Source organism: Chiloscyllium punctatum, chromosome 9 (genome assembly GCF_047496795.1).
Source record: "Chiloscyllium punctatum isolate Juve2018m chromosome 9, sChiPun1.3, whole genome shotgun sequence".
Taxonomy (NCBI): domain Eukaryota; kingdom Metazoa; phylum Chordata; class Chondrichthyes; order Orectolobiformes; family Hemiscylliidae; genus Chiloscyllium; species Chiloscyllium punctatum.
In genome coordinates this window covers 61,223,478-61,244,957 of record NC_092747.1, presented here as the reverse complement: position 1 = coordinate 61,244,957, position 21,480 = coordinate 61,223,478, and the positions used below count along the sequence as shown (strand labels likewise).

Sequence of the window (21,480 nt, the reverse complement as noted above, 5' to 3'; positions counted from 1 at the left end):
GAATACAAGCATGGACTACTATCTAAACGGTGAGAAAATTCATAAAGCCAAAGTACACAAAGGGATCTGGGAGTGCTAGTCGAGGATTCTCTAAAGGTAAACATGCAGGTTGAGTCCGTGATTAAGAAAGCGAATGCAATGCTGTCATTTATCTCAAGAGGGTTGGAATATAAAAGCACTGTTGTGCTACTGAGACTTTATAAAGCTCTGGTTAGGCCCCATTTGGAGTACTGTGTCCAGTTTTGGTCCCCTCACCTCAGGAAGGACATACTGGCTCTGGAGCGTGTCCAGCGGAGATTCACATGGATGATCCCAGGAATGGTAGGTCTAACATACGAGGAACAGCTGAGGATCCTGTGATTGTATTCATTGGAGTTTAGAAAATTAAGGGGAGATCTAATAGAAACTTACAAGATAATACATGGCTTGGAAAGGGTGGACGCTAGGAAATTGTTTCTGTTAGCGAAGAGACAGCCTTAGAATTAGAGGGGGTAAATTCAGAACAGAAATGCAGAGAATTTCTTCAGCCACAGAGTGGTGGGCCTGTGCAATTCATTGCCGCAGAATGCAGTGGAGGCCGGGACGCTAAATGTCTTCAAGGCAGAGATTGATAAATTCTTGATGTCACAAGGAATTAAGGGCTACGGGGAGAATGCGGGTAAGTGGAGTTGAAATGCCCATCAGCCATGATTGAATGGTGGATTGGACTCGATGGGCCGAATGGCCTTACTTCCACTCCTATGTCTTATAGTCTTATGGTCTTAAATGCAAAGGTGATGCAGGATTAGAAGGATAGAAGAATGGTGAAACAATTAAGTGTTACACATTTGTTCAGTGGGGTTGGTGGAGTTGACTGGGAAAATAGAACTGATGATTGATGGAGGAAATTGCATGGAGGATGAAGTGAGCAAATGCACTATTTCAATAAGTGAAACAAGGACATTAAGGAGGGAGTGGAGAAAACATTTAAGAATCAAGAGGTGGAAATGAGCGAGAAATAGGAAAAAGATATGTTTTACAATGTTGATGAAAGAGAGGGAAAGGATAAGCAGAAAGATTGTGACAGTCAAAAATAGAAATAGAACTCCCAGAAAGAAATTAATTTTAAATGGGTTTATGACTTTAAAATCGCTTTACACAGAATGAGGAGAAACAGAACAAATAGCGAGACAGTAGAAACTAAATATTTTGAAGAAATAGTTGATAAAATTAACTAAACAAAAAATATGGTGTCAAATGAAAAGGGGTTTTAATATCAGAAATATTAATTAAGTAAAGACATGGGCTTCAGTCAACAAAAGTAAAGGTACAAGGTAATACATGTAAGAAGGGCTAACAAGATAAGGGATTGCGCAATAAATAATAAAACTATAGAAAGCAGAGGGACCTTGAAGTGCATGCACATCCACAGATCCTTACAAGTTACTAGACTAGATAGTTAAGGTGGGTAAAAAAGCACTTGTAATATTTGTACTTTATTAGGTACACATAAAGTACAAGAGCAAGGGGTTTCTGCTGGAACATTATAGAATGGTGGTTGTGTCATGACTAGAGTGCAGCACACAGTTCTGATTACATTATTGGAGGATGTGATTTGCACACCTCAGGGTATAAAGATTTAGCAAGATGCTGCTAGGCTGGAGGGTTTGCTGTGAGGAGAGATGGGATGCACTAAAGTTGCATTCCTTGGAGCAGCAAAGGTTGAGATGGAATCTGATCAAGGTAACTAACATTGATAGGGAGGATAGGAAGGCATTTTTACAATGAGAGAGGAGTCAATAATCAGGGAGCATAGACTTAATGTAAAAGATAGAATGCTAAGAGGAGAGTTGAGGGTTTTTTTCATCCAGAGGGTAGGTAAAGTCTCGAACTCATGGTCTGAAAATTAACTTGGGTAAGAAACTCCCACAACATTTACGTAGTACTTGGATATTCATCTGCATTGTCATTGCCTCCACATATATCGGCAAAAAGCTGGAAAATGGAATGAGTGTAGTTAGATCTTTGTTTACTGGTGCAAGCACAATGGGCCAAATAGCCTCCTTCTGTCATGGAAACCTCTCTGAGTTCATTGGAGAAAACTAATTAACTGTAATGCTTGACCTGAAGGACCCACAGAAGACATAGAGTGAGGAACAAGTAAGTGCACTATGTATGTCAACTAATCGTCAAAAACGGAGTCAAAGATATTGGACAGTGTAAGGATGTGATTAATTAGAGCTATTGGGCTTAAGAACCAACAGAGGTAACAGAGTGGAATACTAGTCTGGGCCAATCAGTAAGGGAGTGCCTTAGATAAAGTGGGTTAAGATACATAAAAGACCAGATGTTAATTAGAGTTGTGCAGATTGAATTTAAAAGAATTTAAAGGGCACAACCTGCCCTAATTCGAAGGGACAGCAATTAGCATAAATAGCATTGAAAAAATTCAAACTTGCAAAAAAAATTAAAATAATTTCAATAGAGTTTATCTGAAGCTTAACATTGCTTCTATTCTCTTTTAGTAACAGTCCAGCACACAAATACTACCTCTCTGTGGATGCTGTGTCAGGATCATTGTATCTGTCTGATACCAATAGCAGACGTGTCTATAAAGTAAAATCCCTTACTGGAGTCAAGGAAGCCACTAAGAATGCTGTGGTAGTGGCTGGGACAGGAGATCAATGCCTTCCATTTGATGAAGCTCGATGTGGTGATGGTGGAAAAGCAACTGAGGCCACTTTGTCCAGTCCAAGAGGTAAATTCTTTATCCAATTAATCACGACAACTTTATCTTCAGCAGCTGAAAACTCAGTAGATATTCTTATGTTTGGGTTGCAAATATACTTAAAGTGCACAATGGACCCTGTAGAAATCCCAGCAAGGGCACATCAGTTCTGAAGATTCTACCCTGAATGACTGGTTGTGTGGAGTGTGCACATTCTCCCCATGTTTGCAAGGGTTTCCTCTGGGTGCTCCGGTTTCCTCTCACAATCCAAAGATGTGCAGGTGGGTTGGCCATGCTAAATTATCCATAGTTCAAAGTTTGTGAGAAGATTTGTAGCTCAGGTGCTCGTTGTTGTGGTTCTGTTCGCCGAGCTGGGAATTTGTGTTGCAGATGTTTCGTCCCCTGTCTAGGTGACATCCTCAGTGATTGGGAGCCTCCTGTGAAGCACTTCTGTGATCTTTCCTCCGACATTTGTAGTGGTTTGAATCTGCCGCTTCCAGTTGTCAGTTCCAGCTGTCTGCTAGGAATTCCCTGGCTGTTCTCTAGGTAATTTCTAGAGGCATGGCACTCATCCACAGATTCAATCAATAAGCACATCAACCTGGACCCAATATACCGACCACTGCAGCGGACAGCTGGAACTCTGCAACTTTCTCTATTGTACTCTATGCAACTTTCTCCCTATCCCCACCCTCCTCTCATTTATCTCTCCACCCTTCAGGCACTCTGCTTGTATTCCTGATGAAGGCTTTTGCCCAAAACATCGATTATACTGCTCCTCAGATGCTGCCTGAATTGCTGTGCTTTTCCAGCTCCACCAATTCACCTGCCCTGCACATCTTTGGACTATGGGAGGAAACTGGAGCACCCGGAGGAAACCCACACAGACACGGGGAGAATGTGCAAACTCCACACAGACAGTCACCCGAGGCTGGAAGTGAACCTGGGACCCTGGTGCTGTGAGGCAGCAGTGCTAACCACTGAGCCACTGTGCCACCCTACTCATATTTTACATGTTAGCAGATAGCTCAGTTATACATGTGCTTATTGATATACATTAAAACCATAAGAAATAGGAACAGGACGCTCCTGTTCATGGCTGATGTGACATTCCACATATCCACTTTCCTGCCCTTTCCCCACAGCCCTTGATTCCCCTGCTGATTAAGAATCAATCTATCTCAGCCTTAAATATACGCCCCCCCCACATCTCTGTTACAAGGAATTCCAAAGGCTCACAACCCTCTGAAATAAGAAATTCTTCTTCATCTCAGTCTTAAATTGGTGCCCATTTATTCTGAGACAATACCCTTTGGTCCTAGACTCTTCCCATGAGGGTAAACATCCACTTAGCATTTGCCCTATCAAGCCCCTTCAGAATCCTACATATTTCAAAGAGATCACTTCTCACTTGTCTCAATTCTGTAGAGCTTCCTATCCAAATAGAGCTTATTTTTAATATTAGGTGACGAAGGTGGCTATGATTACTTTCTTATAATTTTACACAGACTGAATAACTAAGTTTGCCGATGCCCAGGAGATCATTGATAATATGCATACTGGTGCAATCATTTAGTGCAGTCAAAAATAACATTTAAGTATTGGTAAAGTTCAGGCGACAGCAATGAGATTGATGAAAACCGAGAATGAATGCAATGGAAAAGCAGCATCATTTGAAAAAGTTGGAAGAAATAGGCTTGAATTTATTTCTCTCCCTGCTGTTGGGTTTGAAGGTGAAGTCTCTTTAAATTCAACAAATAACCTACACCCCTTGCCCTATCCTCACTGCAATTTTATCATTGGAGAGGGTGACATCAAATAACACCCACTGAAGTGCCTCACCAATCATTCTCCGGTTTTCACCAGCAGATGGAGAGGCCCACACTAAACAGCTGGCATGGATTGTTAGTGGGCAGAGAGTCCCTCATTAACTGGCTCCGTGGGTCCATCACTGTCACCCTCCTAAGTCCCACTGGATCGTTTGTGTTCATAGCCCAGCCTGCCACCCACCTCACCTTCCCTCTCAAGCTGTGGCCCAGAGCCTGGTACCTAAGGATCCCTCACTTAACAACATCCAGAAGTCCTGGCAAGCTGATGGCTTCTGATTGGTGGGACTGTCACTGAGGGGCAGAGTCCCTGTCTTATTGATAATTAAATGGCTATGGTGCACCTAGTGATCTCTCCTCTCACCATCCTGATGTGTTACCCTGCATGTGTCAGGCACAGAGAAACTGGTGCCTCATACAATTCAGCTCTAAACATCTAAATTACTTTAAAATAATGAGTGTCATAGATATTTTCCAATTATCAAACTCTTCACAAAATTAGAATATGAAAGGAACAAACCTGGATAGATAACCAATTAGTAGACTTTTATTTCACTTCACGCAGCAAAGTATGAATACAATATCAACTAATTCCATCAAAGAAGAGCTCAATAACAATTTGTTGAAGAATGGGATTGAGCATTATAAAGATAAATATGGTGATTAACTACCAACATGTCACACTGTTATTTTGCTACTAAACCCACGCTGATGTCATCTCCAGTATTCATTTGAAATCCTATCTGTGTTCTGTTGCCTTCCATAGCTATTAAGTACGTTGGTTGAGTTGCTGCTGTCATAGAGATATACAACACGGAAACAGACCCTTCGGTCCAACTCGTCCATGCCACCCAGATATTCTAACCTAATCCAGTCCCATTTGCCAGCACTTGGACCATATTCCTCTAAACCCTTCTTATTCATATACCCATCTAGATGCCTTTTAAATGCTGTAATTGTACCACCCTCCACTACTTCCTCTTGCAGCTCAGTCCATACATGCACCACCCTCTGCGTGAAAAATCTGAATATCTAGTACAGCTTTCATTAAAGCAAACAATCACGCCCATTCATGAACGTCCATTCAATACTTTAAAAGCCCATCAGCCCATATGAAAATAAACATATACTCACAAACCTACAGCAATCCTTGAAATAACTTGAGTTGTCAATTAAACTTTGAATTTATACACCATCCTCCAACCACCATTATGGGATAATTGTAAGTTGTGGAAAGCAACCAACTAACAATAATGACATAAATATAGCCGTTGAGGTAATGTTAAACATTTATGTAAGTAATGGAACAGATTTTTTCAATATTCATTGACACAGACAGACTCCATTTCATAATTTTTAGTGTTGGGATTCACTTAAATTGACAAGTGAGGACTGCAGATGCTAGAAGTCAGAGTGAAAGAGTGTGGTGCTGGAAAAGCACAGCCAGTCAGGCAACATCCGCGGAGCAGAAGAGTAAACGTTTTGAGCATAAGCCCTTCATCAGGAAGCCCTGAGTATAGAATCATAGAATCTCTACAGTGTGGAAACAGGCCCTTTGGCCCAACAAATCCACATCGACCCTCTGAAGAATAATCCTCCCAGGCCCATTCCCTTACCCTATTATCCTATACTTACCCCTGGCTAATGCACCTAACCTACACATCTCTGAACACTATGGGCAATTTAGCATGGCCAATTCACCTAATCTGCACATCTTTGGATTGTGGGAGGAAATGGAGCACCCAGAGGAAACCCATGCAGACACTGGGAGAATGTGCAAACTCTGCACACATAGTCGCCTGAGGCTGGGATTGAACCTGGGTTCCTGGCACTGTGAGGCAGATGTGCTAACCACTGAGCCACCATGCCACCCCAAATGAAGGGCTTGTACTCGTAACGTCAACTCTCCTGCTCCTCGGCTGCTGCCTGACTGGCTGTGCTTTTCCTGCACCACACTGTTCGACTCTTGCTACTGTCATGAGGCAAATTACATGTGGTGAGTGAGCCTTCTCATTACCTATATATATCAGAAATTTCAAACAGACACTTTTATACGAAAGTTCTAAGATATAAAACATATGTGTTTTTTAAACATCCTCTTGGTTTTTACTTGTTATGTGGTTTCCAAGTATTTTTGTATGGGGAAACCTTCAACATATATCAATATGTTCTGTGAGAACACATACCTCAGCGAAGTAGAAGGATCACTGCAGAAGACCAGAGCAAAATACTGTAAATGCTGGAAATATTCAGTGGGTCTGGCAGCATCTGGGAGAGAGAAACCAAATTAATATTTTAGGTCGATAAACTTTCATCATAACCTCTGGTAAACGATCAAGGAATCAAATGTTAGCCCATATTTCTCTTTCCACAAATGCTCCACGGCCTGCTAAGTATTTTCAGCATTTTCTATCACTGCAGAAAATGCTTTGGTGAGACATTTATCAACTAAGTTAAACTGCTATTAATACAAATAGAAACATGATGATTTTGAGGACCCCTGATGTCCCCATTATAGTTGAAAGTTTGTGGCTTCATCAACAGAAAACATGGATATAGAGTGAACACAAATCATATTTTGACAGTTGTATTGTACTGTTCGTTGTTTTCCTTCACCAGGTATTGCTGTTGACAAATTTGGTTTGATATATTTCGTCGATGGAACAATGATTCGCCGGATTGATCAGAATGGAATCATCTCCTCTGTGATTGGTTCCAATGACCTAACCTCAGCAAGGCCTCTTAGTTGCGACTCAGTGATGGATATTTCCCAGGTAATATGCTTGTCATACTTGTAATCTTTCAGAAAAAAGTAACTCATTTATCATTTTTTTAAATTTGGTGCGCAAATTGAAGGTGTAGGGAAAATTAGCTGAAGCATAGGTACGAGTTTCTAATTTATTTTATTTGTCCAACATAACTTCATTGTAAATGCCAGAGAAACAGCATAAATGAATGTTGCCACTATATCTCCGGCGACAATCATGTCCCAGCAAAAACCTTGAAGAAACTGTCCAATAGATATGTATGTCTTTCTGCATCATAGATAAGGTCATAATTTTGTCTACCCACTGGTTTGAGGTGATGATTTTTAAAATTAATTCATTTTACATAAGTTACTTTAACTAGCTAATTTTATTTGAAGTGGAGATGCATTTGCTTATGCTAACAACGAACCCCACTTTTAAATGAAGTGAACTTTGTGAACATTTATGTCATAAAAATATAAGAGATATAGCAGAAATCATGAGTGGGAAGAAATAAAAGTATCATAAATTGATTTGCTGGCATAATATTCACCTAAAAACAATTCATATCAAGTGTACTCGGTTTCTAACAGGAACAGATACAATCCCTCAATTCACTTTCAAAATCCCAACTGTCTGACCTTTTGCATTCCTTTTCTAACAACAACATTTTTGTAGCCACTAATTTACTCAACCACACTCTCTCCTCTGACTTTGATGTCCAAATTCCCTACAAAACCGTTCCTAAGGGATGGTAGTGTCCCAACCTCTGGGTCAGCAGACCTGGCTTCAAGTCCCACCTGCTCCAGAGAGGTGTCACAACATCTCTGAAAAGGCCTATTAAAACCATTACTCTCTCTCTATCACTCTTTGTCTCACCTTGACTGCTCCCACTAGCCATCCACTGCCAAAATCTGGTAGGACTACAGAAAGCACTAGTGGAACTTGTTCTTATCTGCCATTACTTGGGCGGCACGGTGGCACAGTGGTTAGCACTGCTGCCTCACAGCGCCAGAGACCAGATTCGATTCCCGCCTCAGGTGACTCTCTGTGTGTGGAGTTTGTACATTCTCCCCATATCTGTGTGGGTTTTTTCCGGGTGCTCCGGTTTCCTCCCACAATCCAAAAAATGTGCAGGTTAGGTGAATTGGCCTCGCTAAATTGCCCATAGTGTTAGGTGAAGGGGTAAATGCAGGGGAATGGGTCTGGGTTGGTTGCACTTCGGCGGGTCGGTGTGGACTTGTTGGGCCGAAGGGCCTGTTTCCACACTGTAAGTAATCTAATCTAATCTACTGCTCACTATTCCAGGAATGCAATGATAATCCCTGGCTTCCTTCTTGATTGCAGTGCATCTTTTTAAATTACTCTCCCTGCCCTCTCCAAATAAGTGCAAGCTGCTCAGGGTCTTCTTTGTCACGAAAGTCACTTTGTCATTAACCTTTCAGCTGTATCAGCTCTCTCCACTGCATTACTCTGTAGCCCTTTAAATTCGTCGCTTTCAAATATATATCAGCTCTCTTTTAAGGTTTCATATGGAATCTGTGTCCACCACACTACCAGCTTCTCATCTTCCTCCTAGCTCTCTTGCTGACAATCTTGAAATTGTGACCCCTAGTGACTGACGTACCAACCAGTGGAAATAAAATATCTTTCTTTACCCTGTCAAAATTGTTTGTAATTTTGAATACAGTCACCTCTTAATCTTCTCTGCTCCAAGAAGAATACACCCAATTTCTATAAACTTTCCTTGCGTCTAAAATCCCTAATTCTTAGTATCATTCTAGTAAATCTCCTTTGAATTCTGTCCAGGGCTTTAACATTCTTCCTTAAATAAGTGCCCACTCTTGAACCCTACTGCTCCTGTACTCCCCTTAAAGTTGTATCATTGAGGGTCCATTGTCTCTCTATGTTTCTTCTACCAAAATCTAATACCTCACATTTCTCTCATTGCAATTCAACTGCCAGGTGTCTGCCTATTTGGCCAACTTGTCAGTGTCTCTCTGAAGTCGCTCGATGTCACCCTCAGTACTGTCTCTACCTTAGCTAATATTTAGAGATTTTACTCTGAACGCCCATCTTCAATCATTTATATAAATCGGAAAAAGCAAGGGTCCCAACACCGATCCCTGGGGAACATCACTTTCAACTCATCTCCAATCTAAGAAATGCCCATCTATACTTACCCTCTGTTTCCTATCTTTTATAGAGTCACAGAGATGTACAGCATGGAAACAGACCCTTTGGTCCAACCCATCCATGCTGACCAGATATCCCAACCTAATCTAGTTACACCTGCCATCACTCAGCCCATATTAACCAACTTATAATCATTCTACCAAGCATCAATCCCAAACCATTCTAATCTGCTAACTGACCCGCCGAGTCGCACCATATCACATGCTTTGTGAAAGTCCAAATATACAACATCCACAAGCACCACCTCATCCACTGCCTGTGTCCACCTCATCAAAGAACTCCATTAAATTTGTCAGACATGACATGCCCTTGATAAAGCCATGTTGACTGTCTAGTATTAACTTATTTTTCTCGAAGTACATATTTACTTTATCCCATATAATAGCCTCCATCAGTATGCCCAGTATTGATGTCAAGCTAACAGGTCTTTAATTTCCTGTGTTATGCTTTGTCCCTTTATGAAACCACAGTGACATATTTACAATCCTCTAATCCCCTGGGACTAATCCTGCATTCGAAAGGCCTGGAACATTTCTGTCAATGGCTCTGCAATTTGCTCCCTTACTTCTCTCAGCAATCTACCTTGCATCCCATCCAGGCCTGGGGACGTCTCTACTGGAGTGCTGCTGGTCTTTTTAGCATCTGTTCTTTATTTATCACTACTCTGCTCAGTTGCCCAAAACCCATGTTTTCAACTTGGCAATGTTGCCAGTTTCTAATTTGGTAAAGACAGAAGCACTATGTCATTTAGCATTTCAACACTGACTATTGCCTGAATATTTGCTCTGATTAAGCATTTGATGTTTCCACAAGCCTGACCTGGGAGAAGGTGCCTCAAAGTTCAAATGTTTGTTCTAAGGGGCCAGGTTCTCTCGGAATAAACACAAGAAACCTCAAAAACTCCACTGTTGAGTATGACGCTGGACTGAGCAGAAGTCCTGCTTTTGTGCTCCAGCACTGTGTGAAAGTTTTTTTTAAAAATCAGCCCTTCCCTCAATCCCACATCCCCCACACAATTCCATTCATTCCACCCTGTTCCATATCCTGCCCTCTACCCACATGCATAACTCTTCATCTTCTACGTGATTATATATGCCCCTGTGCCCTATGCCTTTCATATACTCTATTCCAATTTACTTAGATAACTTACAGTGTGGAAACAGGCCCTTCAGCCCAACAAGTCCACACCGACCCTCCGAAGAGCAACCCACCCAGACCCATTCCCCTACATTTACCCCTTCACCTAACACTACGGGCAATTTAGCATGGCCAAATCACCTAACCTGCACATTTTTGGACTGTGGGAGGAATGTGCAAGCTCCACACAGACAGTTGCCTGAGACGGGAATTGAACCTGGGTTTCTGGCACTGTGAGGCAGCAGTTCTAACCATTGTGCCACCATGCTGCCCAATTTGTGCCCCTATACCCATTGCCATTGCTCCAGATCCTCTATGCCAAATTATGATCAACCCATCTCTTTGTCCTTAAGAGCCCTTGTGCCAACTTAGTGACAATTCTTGCCAACTCATACTCAATTCTTGCCCTCCCATACTCTACCATTTGCCCTTATCCCTTCCGTGCCAACTCACCCAATATAGGTTGACCTCAGGATCAATGTTGAGATCTGATAAAATAAATTTCTTCAGTATCTCTTGAATAATTCTAATTGAATAATATTGAATGAGGATTTTGACACTGAAGGAAGAGTGATATATCTCCAAGACAGCATGATCCTTCCTTTTTCACACTGTTATGACGCTTCTGCCTGCTTCCTGATTGAGTGTTGGCTGCCTATTTCCATACATACATCAAAATGAAATCAAGCAGCAAGAATGCAGAACGTTATCTATGAAAATGCATTCTTACAACTATTATTTTGGCTGAAAAGCGAGTATTGCAAGGATCAAAATATCCTCTCTGGAATTTGTGGCACGATTGTTGTATCATTTCTGTACTATTAAAATTGCATGCTAATTTTAAAAACATGTGCAAACTTTAAAAGGAGATTTGACAAATTAAATATATTTTAAATTATTTAAAGAATTTTAAAACTTAATATCCTCTCCTCCTGAAATCACTTTTTTTTGCTTTTCACTCATTCACTCCTGTACATGACCCAAGATATTTTTTGAGGAGCCTATGCAGTAACTAGTGGCTTTCAATTTTCTAGGTAAAAACTCCTGATGAAGGGCTTTTGCCCGAAACGTCGATTTTACTGCTCCTCGGATGCTGCCTGAACTGCTGTGCTCTTCCAGACCACTAATCCAGCTTTCAATTTTCTGTTGATACTTGTAAAGCCTAATTTTGACAATAATTCATGACAACACAATCTCAACTTTCAATAACAGTCACTTAATAGCAAAATAGATTGTGTACCCTGACTGATCTCTCTCTGGGTGGGAACAGTAAGACAAGTTATAGTTTACCTGTTGTTCCATGCTTGACAATGTACTTTCCAATGAGCTACTATGAGTCTTTAGCATGGTCTAGGATCTGCTTTTAAAATCCTTTCAAATTAAGGACATTTCACTTGTTCTCACTTCAGCATAATTAACTGTTACACTTAAAAATGAAAATGGCAAGATAATCACAATGGCAATGAAAAAGTTGGTAATTTTGTAATAGAAATCCAACACTAAAAAAAAGTAAAATTGGGCCCTTTGCCAAATTATGAAGGAGCAAGAATGTTAATTTATAATTTGGAAGAAAGAAAAACCTTTCAGTTATATTTTTGAAATTTTGCCATGAAATTTTTGAAGGCAATTTGTTTTTTAAAAAATTTTAAAAATCACAAGTTATTGAAAAATAAAATATGCTATCTGATGCTGCTGTAGATAGAACAGAACATCACAGCATAGTACAGGCCCTTCGGTCCTTGATGTTGCACCGACCTGTGGAACCAATCTGAAGCCTATCTATCGGACACTATTCCATTTTCATCCATATGTTTATCCAATGACCATTTAAATGCCCTTAAAGTTGGCAAGTCTGCAACTGTTGCAGGCAGGGCATTCCATGTCCTTACTGTTCTCTGAGTAAAGAAACTACCTCTGAAATCTGTCCCATATCTATCACCCTCAATTTAAAGCGATGTCCCCTCATGCTAGCCATCACCATTCAAGGAAAAAGGCTCTCACTGTCCATCCTATCTAACCCTCTGATTATCTTAGTTAACTCAGTTAAATCACCTCTAAACCTTCTTCTCTCGAATGAAGACAGCCTCAAGTCCCTCAGCCTTTCCTCGTAAGACCTTCCCTCCACACCAGGCAAATCCTAGTAAATCTCCTCTGCATCCTTCCCAAAGCTTCCACATCCTTCCTACAATGTGGTGGCCAGTACTGTACGCAATACTCCAGGTACGGTTGCACCAGAGTTTTGTACAGCTGCAGCATGACCTCGCAGCTCCAAAACTCAATCCGTTTACCAATAAAAGCTAACACACCATATGCCTTCTGAACAACCTTATCAATGTGAATGGCAACTTTCAGAGATGTTGATCATGAACACCAAGATCTCTCTGTTCATATACACTGCCAAGAATCTTACCATTAGCCTAGTACTCTTTATTCCTGTTGCTCCTTCCAAAGTGAATCACCTAACACTTCTCCACATTAAACTCTATTTGCCACCTCTCAGTCCAGCTCTGCAGCTTATCTATGTCCCTCTGTAAGATGCAACATCCTTCAACACTATCCACAACTCTACCAACCTTAGTATCATCCGCAAATTTGCTAACCCATCCTTCAACACCTTCACCTAGGTCACTTATGAAAATGACAAACAGCAGTGGCCCAAAACAGATCCTTGTGGTCCACCACTATTAACTGAATTCCAGGATGAACATTTTCCATCAACCACCACCCTCTGTCTTCTTTCAGCTAGCCAATTTCTGATCCAAACCGCTAAATCACCCTCAATTCCATGCCTCCGTATTTTGTGCAATAGGGAACCTGAATCAAACGTCTTACTGAAATCCATGTAGACCACATCAACAGCTTTACCCTCATCCACCTGTTTAGTCACCATCTCAAAGAACTCAATAAGGTTTGTGAGGCATGACATACCCTTCAGAAAACCATGTTGATTATCCCTAATCAACTTATTCCTTTCTCGATGATTATAAATCCTATCTCTTATCACCCTTTCCAACACTTTCCCACAACTGAAGTAAGGCTCACTGGTCTATAATTACCAGGGTTGTCTCTTCTCCCCATCTTGAACAAGGGAACAACATTTGCTGTCCTCCAGTCTTCTGCTACTATTTCATTAGACAATGACGGCATAAAGATCAAAGCCCAAAGGCTCAGCAATCTCCTCCCTGGCTTCCCAGAGTTTGCTAGGATAAATCCCATCCAGCCTAGGGGGCTCATCTATTTTCACACATTCCAGAATTGCTAACACCTCATCCCTGTGAACCTCAATCCCATCTAGTCTCGTAATCTGTATCTCCGTATTCTCCTCGACAACATTGTCCTTTTCCAGTACAAATACTGAGTGCTTCCCCTATCTCCTCAGACTCTAGGCACAACTTCCCACTACTATGTTTGGCCCAAATCTTTCTCTCATCAGGAATTCTTTTATTTTTGATATACCTACAGAAAGCTTAGGGTTTTCTTTGATCCTGTCTGCTAATGACTTCTCATGTCCCCTCCTGGCTCTTCTTAGCTCTCTTTAGGTCTTTCCTGACGAACTTGTAACTCTCAAGCACCCAAATTGAGCCTTCACGTCTCATCCTAACATAAGCCGCCTTCTTCCTCTTGACAAGAGATTCAAATTCTTTAGTAAACTACAGCTCTCGCTCGACCACTTCCTCCCTGCCTGACAGATATGTGCTTATCAAGGACTCATAGTACCTGTTCCTTGAATAAACTCCACATTTCAATTGTTTCCTTCCCCATCTTATGCATCCTAAATCTTGCCTAATTGCATCATAATTGCCTTTCCCCTGGCAATAACTTTTGCCCTACAGTATGTACCTATCCCTTTCCATCGTTAAAGTAAACATAACCAAATTGTGGTCACTATCACCAAAGTGCTCACCTACCTCCAAATCTAACACCTAGCCAGGTTCATTACCCAGTACCAAATCCAATGTGGCCTCGCCCTTGTTTGCTTGTCTAGATACTGCGTCAGGAAGCCCTTCTGCATGCATTGGACAAAAACTGACCCATCTAAAGTACTCAACTACAGTATACTCAAACTATAATATTTGGAAAGTTAAAGTCCTCCATAACAACTACTCTGTTACTCTCGCTCCCATCCAAAATCATCTTTGCTATCCTTTCCACTACATCTCTGGAACTAATCAGAGGCCTATCGAAAACTCCCAGCAGGGTGGCCTCTCTGTTTCTTTTTCAAACTTCAGACCATACTACCACAGTAGACAAGCCCTCAAACATCCTCTCTGCCACCGTAATACTGTCCTTGTCTAACAATGCCACCCACCGCCCACAACTTTTACCATATTCTCTGCTCTTACTGAAATATGTAAATCCTAGAACCTGCAACAACCATTCCTGTTTGTGCTCAACCCATATCTCCAAAATGGCAAATTATGAATATTACTTCATAATATTGCATTATTATGGTACCTATTTCCAAGTTAGAAGGAATGCAATATAGTGGAGCTCATTTCACATTACCTTTGTACAAATTCCTTTTGTAGACAGAGAAAATACATTATAAAAAGCATAATTTAGTGTGGTTTTCAAATTTTACACATATATTTCGGAACTGTTATTTAATTTGTTTAATTTAGTTTCTTCAACAAGCGTGAAAAATTAAGCATTGAAGGATAGCCTCACTTAAGCTATTTCAGGAGTTGTATCAGCCATATGAAATGCTGGTTCAAATAAATAGGAATTTTCTGCCAGCCGTAGCTGCACACTGCCAAAAGGAGAAGTCGTTCAAGCTGTTCCATTGTTTATGGGAAAACTAAGATTTACAGTGTGGATGAAATAAAATTTATTTTCCTGTTTACAGATTATTGATTTCATGAGAGAATATCCAGGTGTCATTTTGTGTGTGTGTTTGAGGAGCAAAGGGAAGAGATTTTTTAAATTTTGCTGATCTCATGCATAAATGACATTATTTTTCCAGTTTAATTGATATATTTAGTTGTTTAAAACAAATCAGGAATGCTAAGTAATTATCTTAGTCATTAAGTCAATGCTTGAAAAGTTAAGCATTCAAAAGGATCTTACAAAACAAATTGGGTAGTCACGAATCATTGAAAGGAGAAAGAATGAGAAATTTCAGCAGCATCACAGCATGTTTTACTATTGTTTCTCAGACTGAAATCAAATATTAATAACTACTATTGATTTTGTACCATTGTGCCCTCAGGTACGTCTGGAATGGCCCACTGATCTGGCAGTGAATCCCATGGATAATTCACTTTATGTGTTGGACAACAATGTGGTACTTCAGATTTCAGAAAATCACCAAGTGCGCATTGTGGCTGGCCGCCCAATGCACTGTCAAGTGCCTGGAATTGATCATTTCTTGCTTAGCAAGGTGGCAGTGCATTCAACCCTGGAGTCAGCTAGTGCCATTTCTATTTCCCATAATGGGATCTTGTACATAGCAGAAACAGATGAGAAGAAAATTAACCGTGTGCGCCAAGTCACAACAAATGGTGAAATATCTCTCGTCGCTGGAGCACCAACTGGTTGTGACTGTAAAAATGACGCAAACTGTGAATGTTACTCAGGTGATGATGGATATGCAAAGGATGCCAGATTAAATGCCCCCTCATCACTCGCAGTATGCCCTGAGGGCGACCTGTACATAGCTGATCTTGGGAACATCCGTATTAGATTTGTTCGGAAAAACAGACCTTTTCTTAATTCTCAGAATCTCTATGAAGTTGCTTCAACCATTGATCAAGAATTGTATTTATTTGCCCTGAATGGTAGCCATCTGTATACCCAGAGCCTTATCACCGGAGACTATCTTTACAATATCACATATACTGAGAATGGAGACATTAGCACAATCAAAGACAATAATGGGAACTTTTTACATATTCGGCGGGATGCCACAGGAATGCCACTCTGGCTAGATGTGCAAGATGGACCACCTTACTGGCTGACTATTGGAACCAATAGTGCTTTGAAAAGTGTGTCTACCCAGGGTCATGAACTGGCTATGATGACATACCATGGCAATACTGGTCTCATGGCAACTAAAAGTAATGAAAATGGATGGACCACATTTTATGAGTAAATATTTATATATTGTTTATATCAAATAGATAAGTAGATTTTGGGGTCAATAATCAACATACACACAGATTGAATGACATCAGTTTACCTTCAGAAAGTAGCAAAGGACTGTATTTGTAATTTCATTTCTTTCACTGGGATTTACTGCTCTAATGAATACACATAGGCGGGAACAATCCCTCTGGTAATGACAATGAAATCTAACACCAAGCAACACCATTGAAAACCTCTCCGATTGTTATTTAGTCCATTCTTGGTGTTGCTCAGCAGATTACTAAACCAGGGAAGATTCAGCACCAGCACATTATGTCAGTATTAGGTTGGTCCTGCGATTTCTAGATCTGAATATCAGCTGGTTGGCATTTGAGATTTCCATGGGTGCTCATTGGCAGAATTTCTGCTGAATGTCTTACCAGTGCATATTCGTGAATTAAGCAACATTCTCTCAGCCATCTATAGGGACCTGATGTAATTAGAATTTAACATTCACCAAATTTTAATTTGCAACTTTCCTTCCTGAAGTAAAGCAATTCATAATTTTAATTGCAAGTTTTCAATGGTGAGGTCCTTAGCATGGTTCCAACCACTTCCGCAGGTGCACAGAAGATTGCCCACAGCTACAAAGTTTTATTTTAAAACCCTTCAAACAAGAAATTCTTAGACTTGTTTGAAGGTCTTATAAAATTAAGATATATAGCTTTCATTAAGTGATATTACAGCTGAAAAAGCAGCTAGTATATAATGTCAAATCTGTTAAAGATGACTGATCAAGCATACTTTGAATTTTTAATTCATTTGTGTTAATCAAATGATTAATGAGTTGATATTGCTCTCAAAATTTCAACACAAAATGTTTTTAAAAATTGTTTAGACAGCACTAAGTCCAAGTCAACTGAGAATAATAGGAACTCCTGACTGGCATAGTAGCTCAGCGCCAAGAACCTGGGTTCGATTCTAGCCTCAGGCGACTGTCTGTGTGGAGTTTGCACATTCTCCTCATGTCTGTGTCGGTTCCCTCCGGGTGCTCTGGTCTCTTCCCACAATTCAAAGATGTGCAGGTTACGTGAATTGGCCATGCTAAATTGCCCATAGTGTTCAAGGATGTGTAGGTTAGATCAAGATTAAATATACGTCAGAGGGAATGGGTCTGGGTGGGTTATTCTTCAGAGGACTTGTTGGGCCGAAGGACCAGTTTCTACACTGTAGAGATTCTAAGTAGGGATTCTATTATTGCACTGATAAGGTAGGATAAAAAAAATCTCGAAATAAGGAGGTATAATGTGTTAATTTGTTTTCTAATTAAGTAAACTATGAAATATTTGAGTCTGTCATTAAATTATGTTATCAACAAAGGATTAAAAATTCAGCGAATTCTTGCTTGCTTGAGAAGATTTATAGATCAAGTTGTGGATCAGGTTGTAAGTTTGCTCACTGTTAGATTTGTTCTCAGATGTTTCATCACCATGCTAGGTAACGTCATCAGTGAGCTTCCGAGGAAGTGCTGGTGTTCTGTCCCGCTTGTTATTTATGTGTCTTGGTCTGTTACGGTGTGTGATAACACTTTCAGTTCTTTTTCTGAGAGTTTGGTAAATGGGGTTCAAATCAATATGTTTGTTAATAGAGTTATGGTTTGAATGCCAGGCCTCTAGGAGTTCCTTTGTGTGGCTTTGTTTAGCCTGTCCCAGAATGGATGTATTGTCCCAGTCAAATAGGTGTCCCTCTTGTCTGTCTGTATGGATACTAGTGATAGTTGGTCATGTCTTTTGGTGGCTAGTTGATGTTTATGTATCCTGGTGGTTAGTTTCCTGTCCATTTGTCCACAACACATGCAGCAGCCAGGAGCTATGAGAAGCCAAGGAAAAACATTATACAATATTGTCAGAAACAATGGGTACCCGATAAGTGCAGTTCGCCGATTCCTACACAACAGACCTAAACAGAAGACACATCACGCCCAGAGACTCTAGCCACCCTGCCTTACATTAAAGACATCTCAGAGATGACAAGCAGATGACTCCAGCCCCTTGGCATCATGGTTGCCCACAAACCCACCACTACAGTGAAACAGCTCCTGATGAATTTAAAGGACCCCGTACCAACAACCAGCAGAAAGAACGTCATATACAAAATACCATGCAAGGACTGCAACAATCATCACTTTGGACAAATAGGCAAGAAACTAGCCACCAGGATACATGAGCACCAACTAGCCACCAAAAGACAGGACCAACTATCACTAGTATCCATACACACAGAGAGGAGGGACAGCAGTTCAACTGGGACAATACATCCATCCTGGAACAAGCTAAGCAAAGACATGTACGGGAATTCCTAGAGGCCTGGCATTCAAACCGGAACTCCATTAACAAACATGTCGAATTGGAACCCATTTACCAACCAGTCAGAAAAAAAACCAGAAGTGATTTCACCAACCACAACAGACCAAGACACACAAATAGCAAGTGGGACAGAACACCAACACTTCATTGGAGGCTCACTGATGATGTTACCTAGCAAGGTGACAAAACACCTGAAAACATATCCACCAACTCAGTGAGCAAACTTACAACCCAAATTCTTGCTTCTTCTTCCCTACTTTGCTCCAGACTAAGGCTTACCCTTTTGCTGAACAATGACTGGTTTATATTGCTGAGCATCATTTATTTTCTGCACTTATAAATGAATTTTACATTTAATTCAATGTGACCCTAATTGACATCAGTGAAGCGAAGATGTGTTGCTTCATTGACGAAATGTTTCACTGTGGATCAAACATGACTTTAAATAATAATTACAAAATACATTTCAGGTTAATCAGTAATGCAAACAAATAATTTCAAAAGAATGAAAGGCCCCGTTACTGCCTCACAAATTGAACAATGCATCACTTACAGGAAGCAGGAGGGTAAATTATAACGGGCAAAGTTAAGACAGGTTTGGGGAGTTTAATCCCTTGGAAGCTGTATCAGGACAGAATCACAACATGCGATTCAGGTTTCACCTGGACAGACTGCCATGTACATCTTGGATCTGTTGGGTAAGTAATTGTAGTTAGCAATAGGTCATTAACTACTGATTTAACAAATGATTTCTGCCTTTAATACCTAGTGTATTTATATCCCAAGCTGTCAACAACTTGTCAGGGTTATCCAGCTGAATTAATAATCAGGAGTGCTCTGTCAGTGAAACTGGCAGGCTGGCAAGTGTTTGATCAGTGAAACTGAAGAACTTCAGTCATGTCCAGGTGAAAGGCAGATGGTCATTGCATTCCTTCTAAAAGAGTGCCTCACTGCTTGGCAGCTGTTTGCTGACCTCATCATCTGCCCCACAGTTCATATAGTTCTACCTTTCAGATCTGAGGCTAGTGAAGGGTAACAATGCGAAGAGCACAAAAAACAGCTGGTTTCTTCTCCTCTGGTGCATTGCATTCTGCAGCACAAATGGAATAGCTACATAGATCCCACTTGAAGAAGATGAGACCCCTGTAGGATTTACAGACAAAGGATCAGTCTTTTCAATGTGTGTCAGCACCCATGCCACAGGAAGCTCAGGCTCTCACTGCAGGTTGCTAATGGCATTAGTAGCCTCTTTCTGGCACTATCTTCATTAAGACGGAGGATCTTTCTGGGAGTAAAACCTAAGGCCAACATGGATGAAAGCAAAAGTATGTCTATATTACCAGAGTTTTATGAATGGTAGTGGATTAAATTATCAAGAAATTCTATTCAGTTGACAATGCTTTTTGTTGATACTTAAGAATAAAAATAATTTTGAAATGAAAACATAATCAAAATAACATTAGATATTATATGCATTGGTTATCTGTTTTCCAGCAAGCTTTTAATTGCATGATTTCAATCTTATGTTCCCAGTTAGTCATTCCATCCCTCAAAAACAGAATGTCCTCATTTCATTAATTCAGTGAATATATCAGAAGCATTTCATTTGAAAACCCTTTACTGCTCAGTGATTTTAAATGTTGATTTATTTTTGTGATTTATTGATTTTAAGTCTCTCATATATAAATTATCCTGTCCATGTGTATTTAATTACTGATTGCTGCCTCAGCAAAAACTAATCCCACTTGCACGATTCTTTTGATGTTGAATGAAAGAGTTTTAATAGAACCATCCAGTGAAAATTGGAGATCCTGTAAGCAAAATTCTATATTGAAAAGATTGTTGGCTGTAGTATAAAAATTCATCTTTTTCAGTCAATGAACTGAATAAATATATACATAATTATTTTCCACCCAGGTATGATAGTTATGGCCGGCTGATCAATGCAACTTTTCCCACTGGTCACATCTATAGTTTCCACGGGGAAATTGATAACTCAGTTCAAGTCCATGTTGAAACGTCTAGTAAGGATGATGTTACAATAACAACCAACCTGTCAGCTGCAGGCTCATTCTATACACTTGTGCAAGGTAAGTTCATTCACTCATTATGGAGACTGTTAATTGTTTTCTCTCTTACTGTTCTCTGGTTCTCACTCATGACAACTAGTTATTATGCATAGTTTTAATATTATTATAATTGTTTTGGCATTTTCCTTTGGCTAAAAACAATTGTCCCAATATATGACATTCTAAACTTGAGTAACGGAATATGTGCAGTCTTGCAAAGGCCACAGAGTTATTATAGCTTCCAGTGAAAGATGATAAATAGGAGATATCAGAAGGCCTGGCCATTTCACACATACTGCTGCTCTCTATTTTATCAAAGTGAATGAGACAGCAAATCAGGCAGGGTGTATGGCAAGCAGCTAATCTAAT

At 40.3% G+C, this 21,480-nt stretch overlaps 1 protein-coding gene across 11 annotated transcripts in view; it reads left to right on the top strand.

Annotated features, from left to right (window-relative positions):
• tenm4 (teneurin transmembrane protein 4) overlaps positions 1–21,480 on the top strand; it is a 658,797-nt gene that overhangs the window by 589,626 nt on the left and 47,691 nt on the right. For all 11 annotated transcript variants that reach the window (XM_072577672.1, XM_072577680.1, XM_072577676.1 and 8 more), the window contains 4 exons: positions 2,505–2,737; positions 7,153–7,307; positions 15,823–16,700; positions 20,960–21,132. In XM_072577672.1, coding sequence (XP_072433773.1) covers positions 2,505–2,737; positions 7,153–7,307; positions 15,823–16,700; positions 20,960–21,132 — 1,439 coding nt within the window. The remainder of the gene's footprint in view (positions 1–2,504; positions 2,738–7,152; positions 7,308–15,822; positions 16,701–20,959; positions 21,133–21,480) is intronic.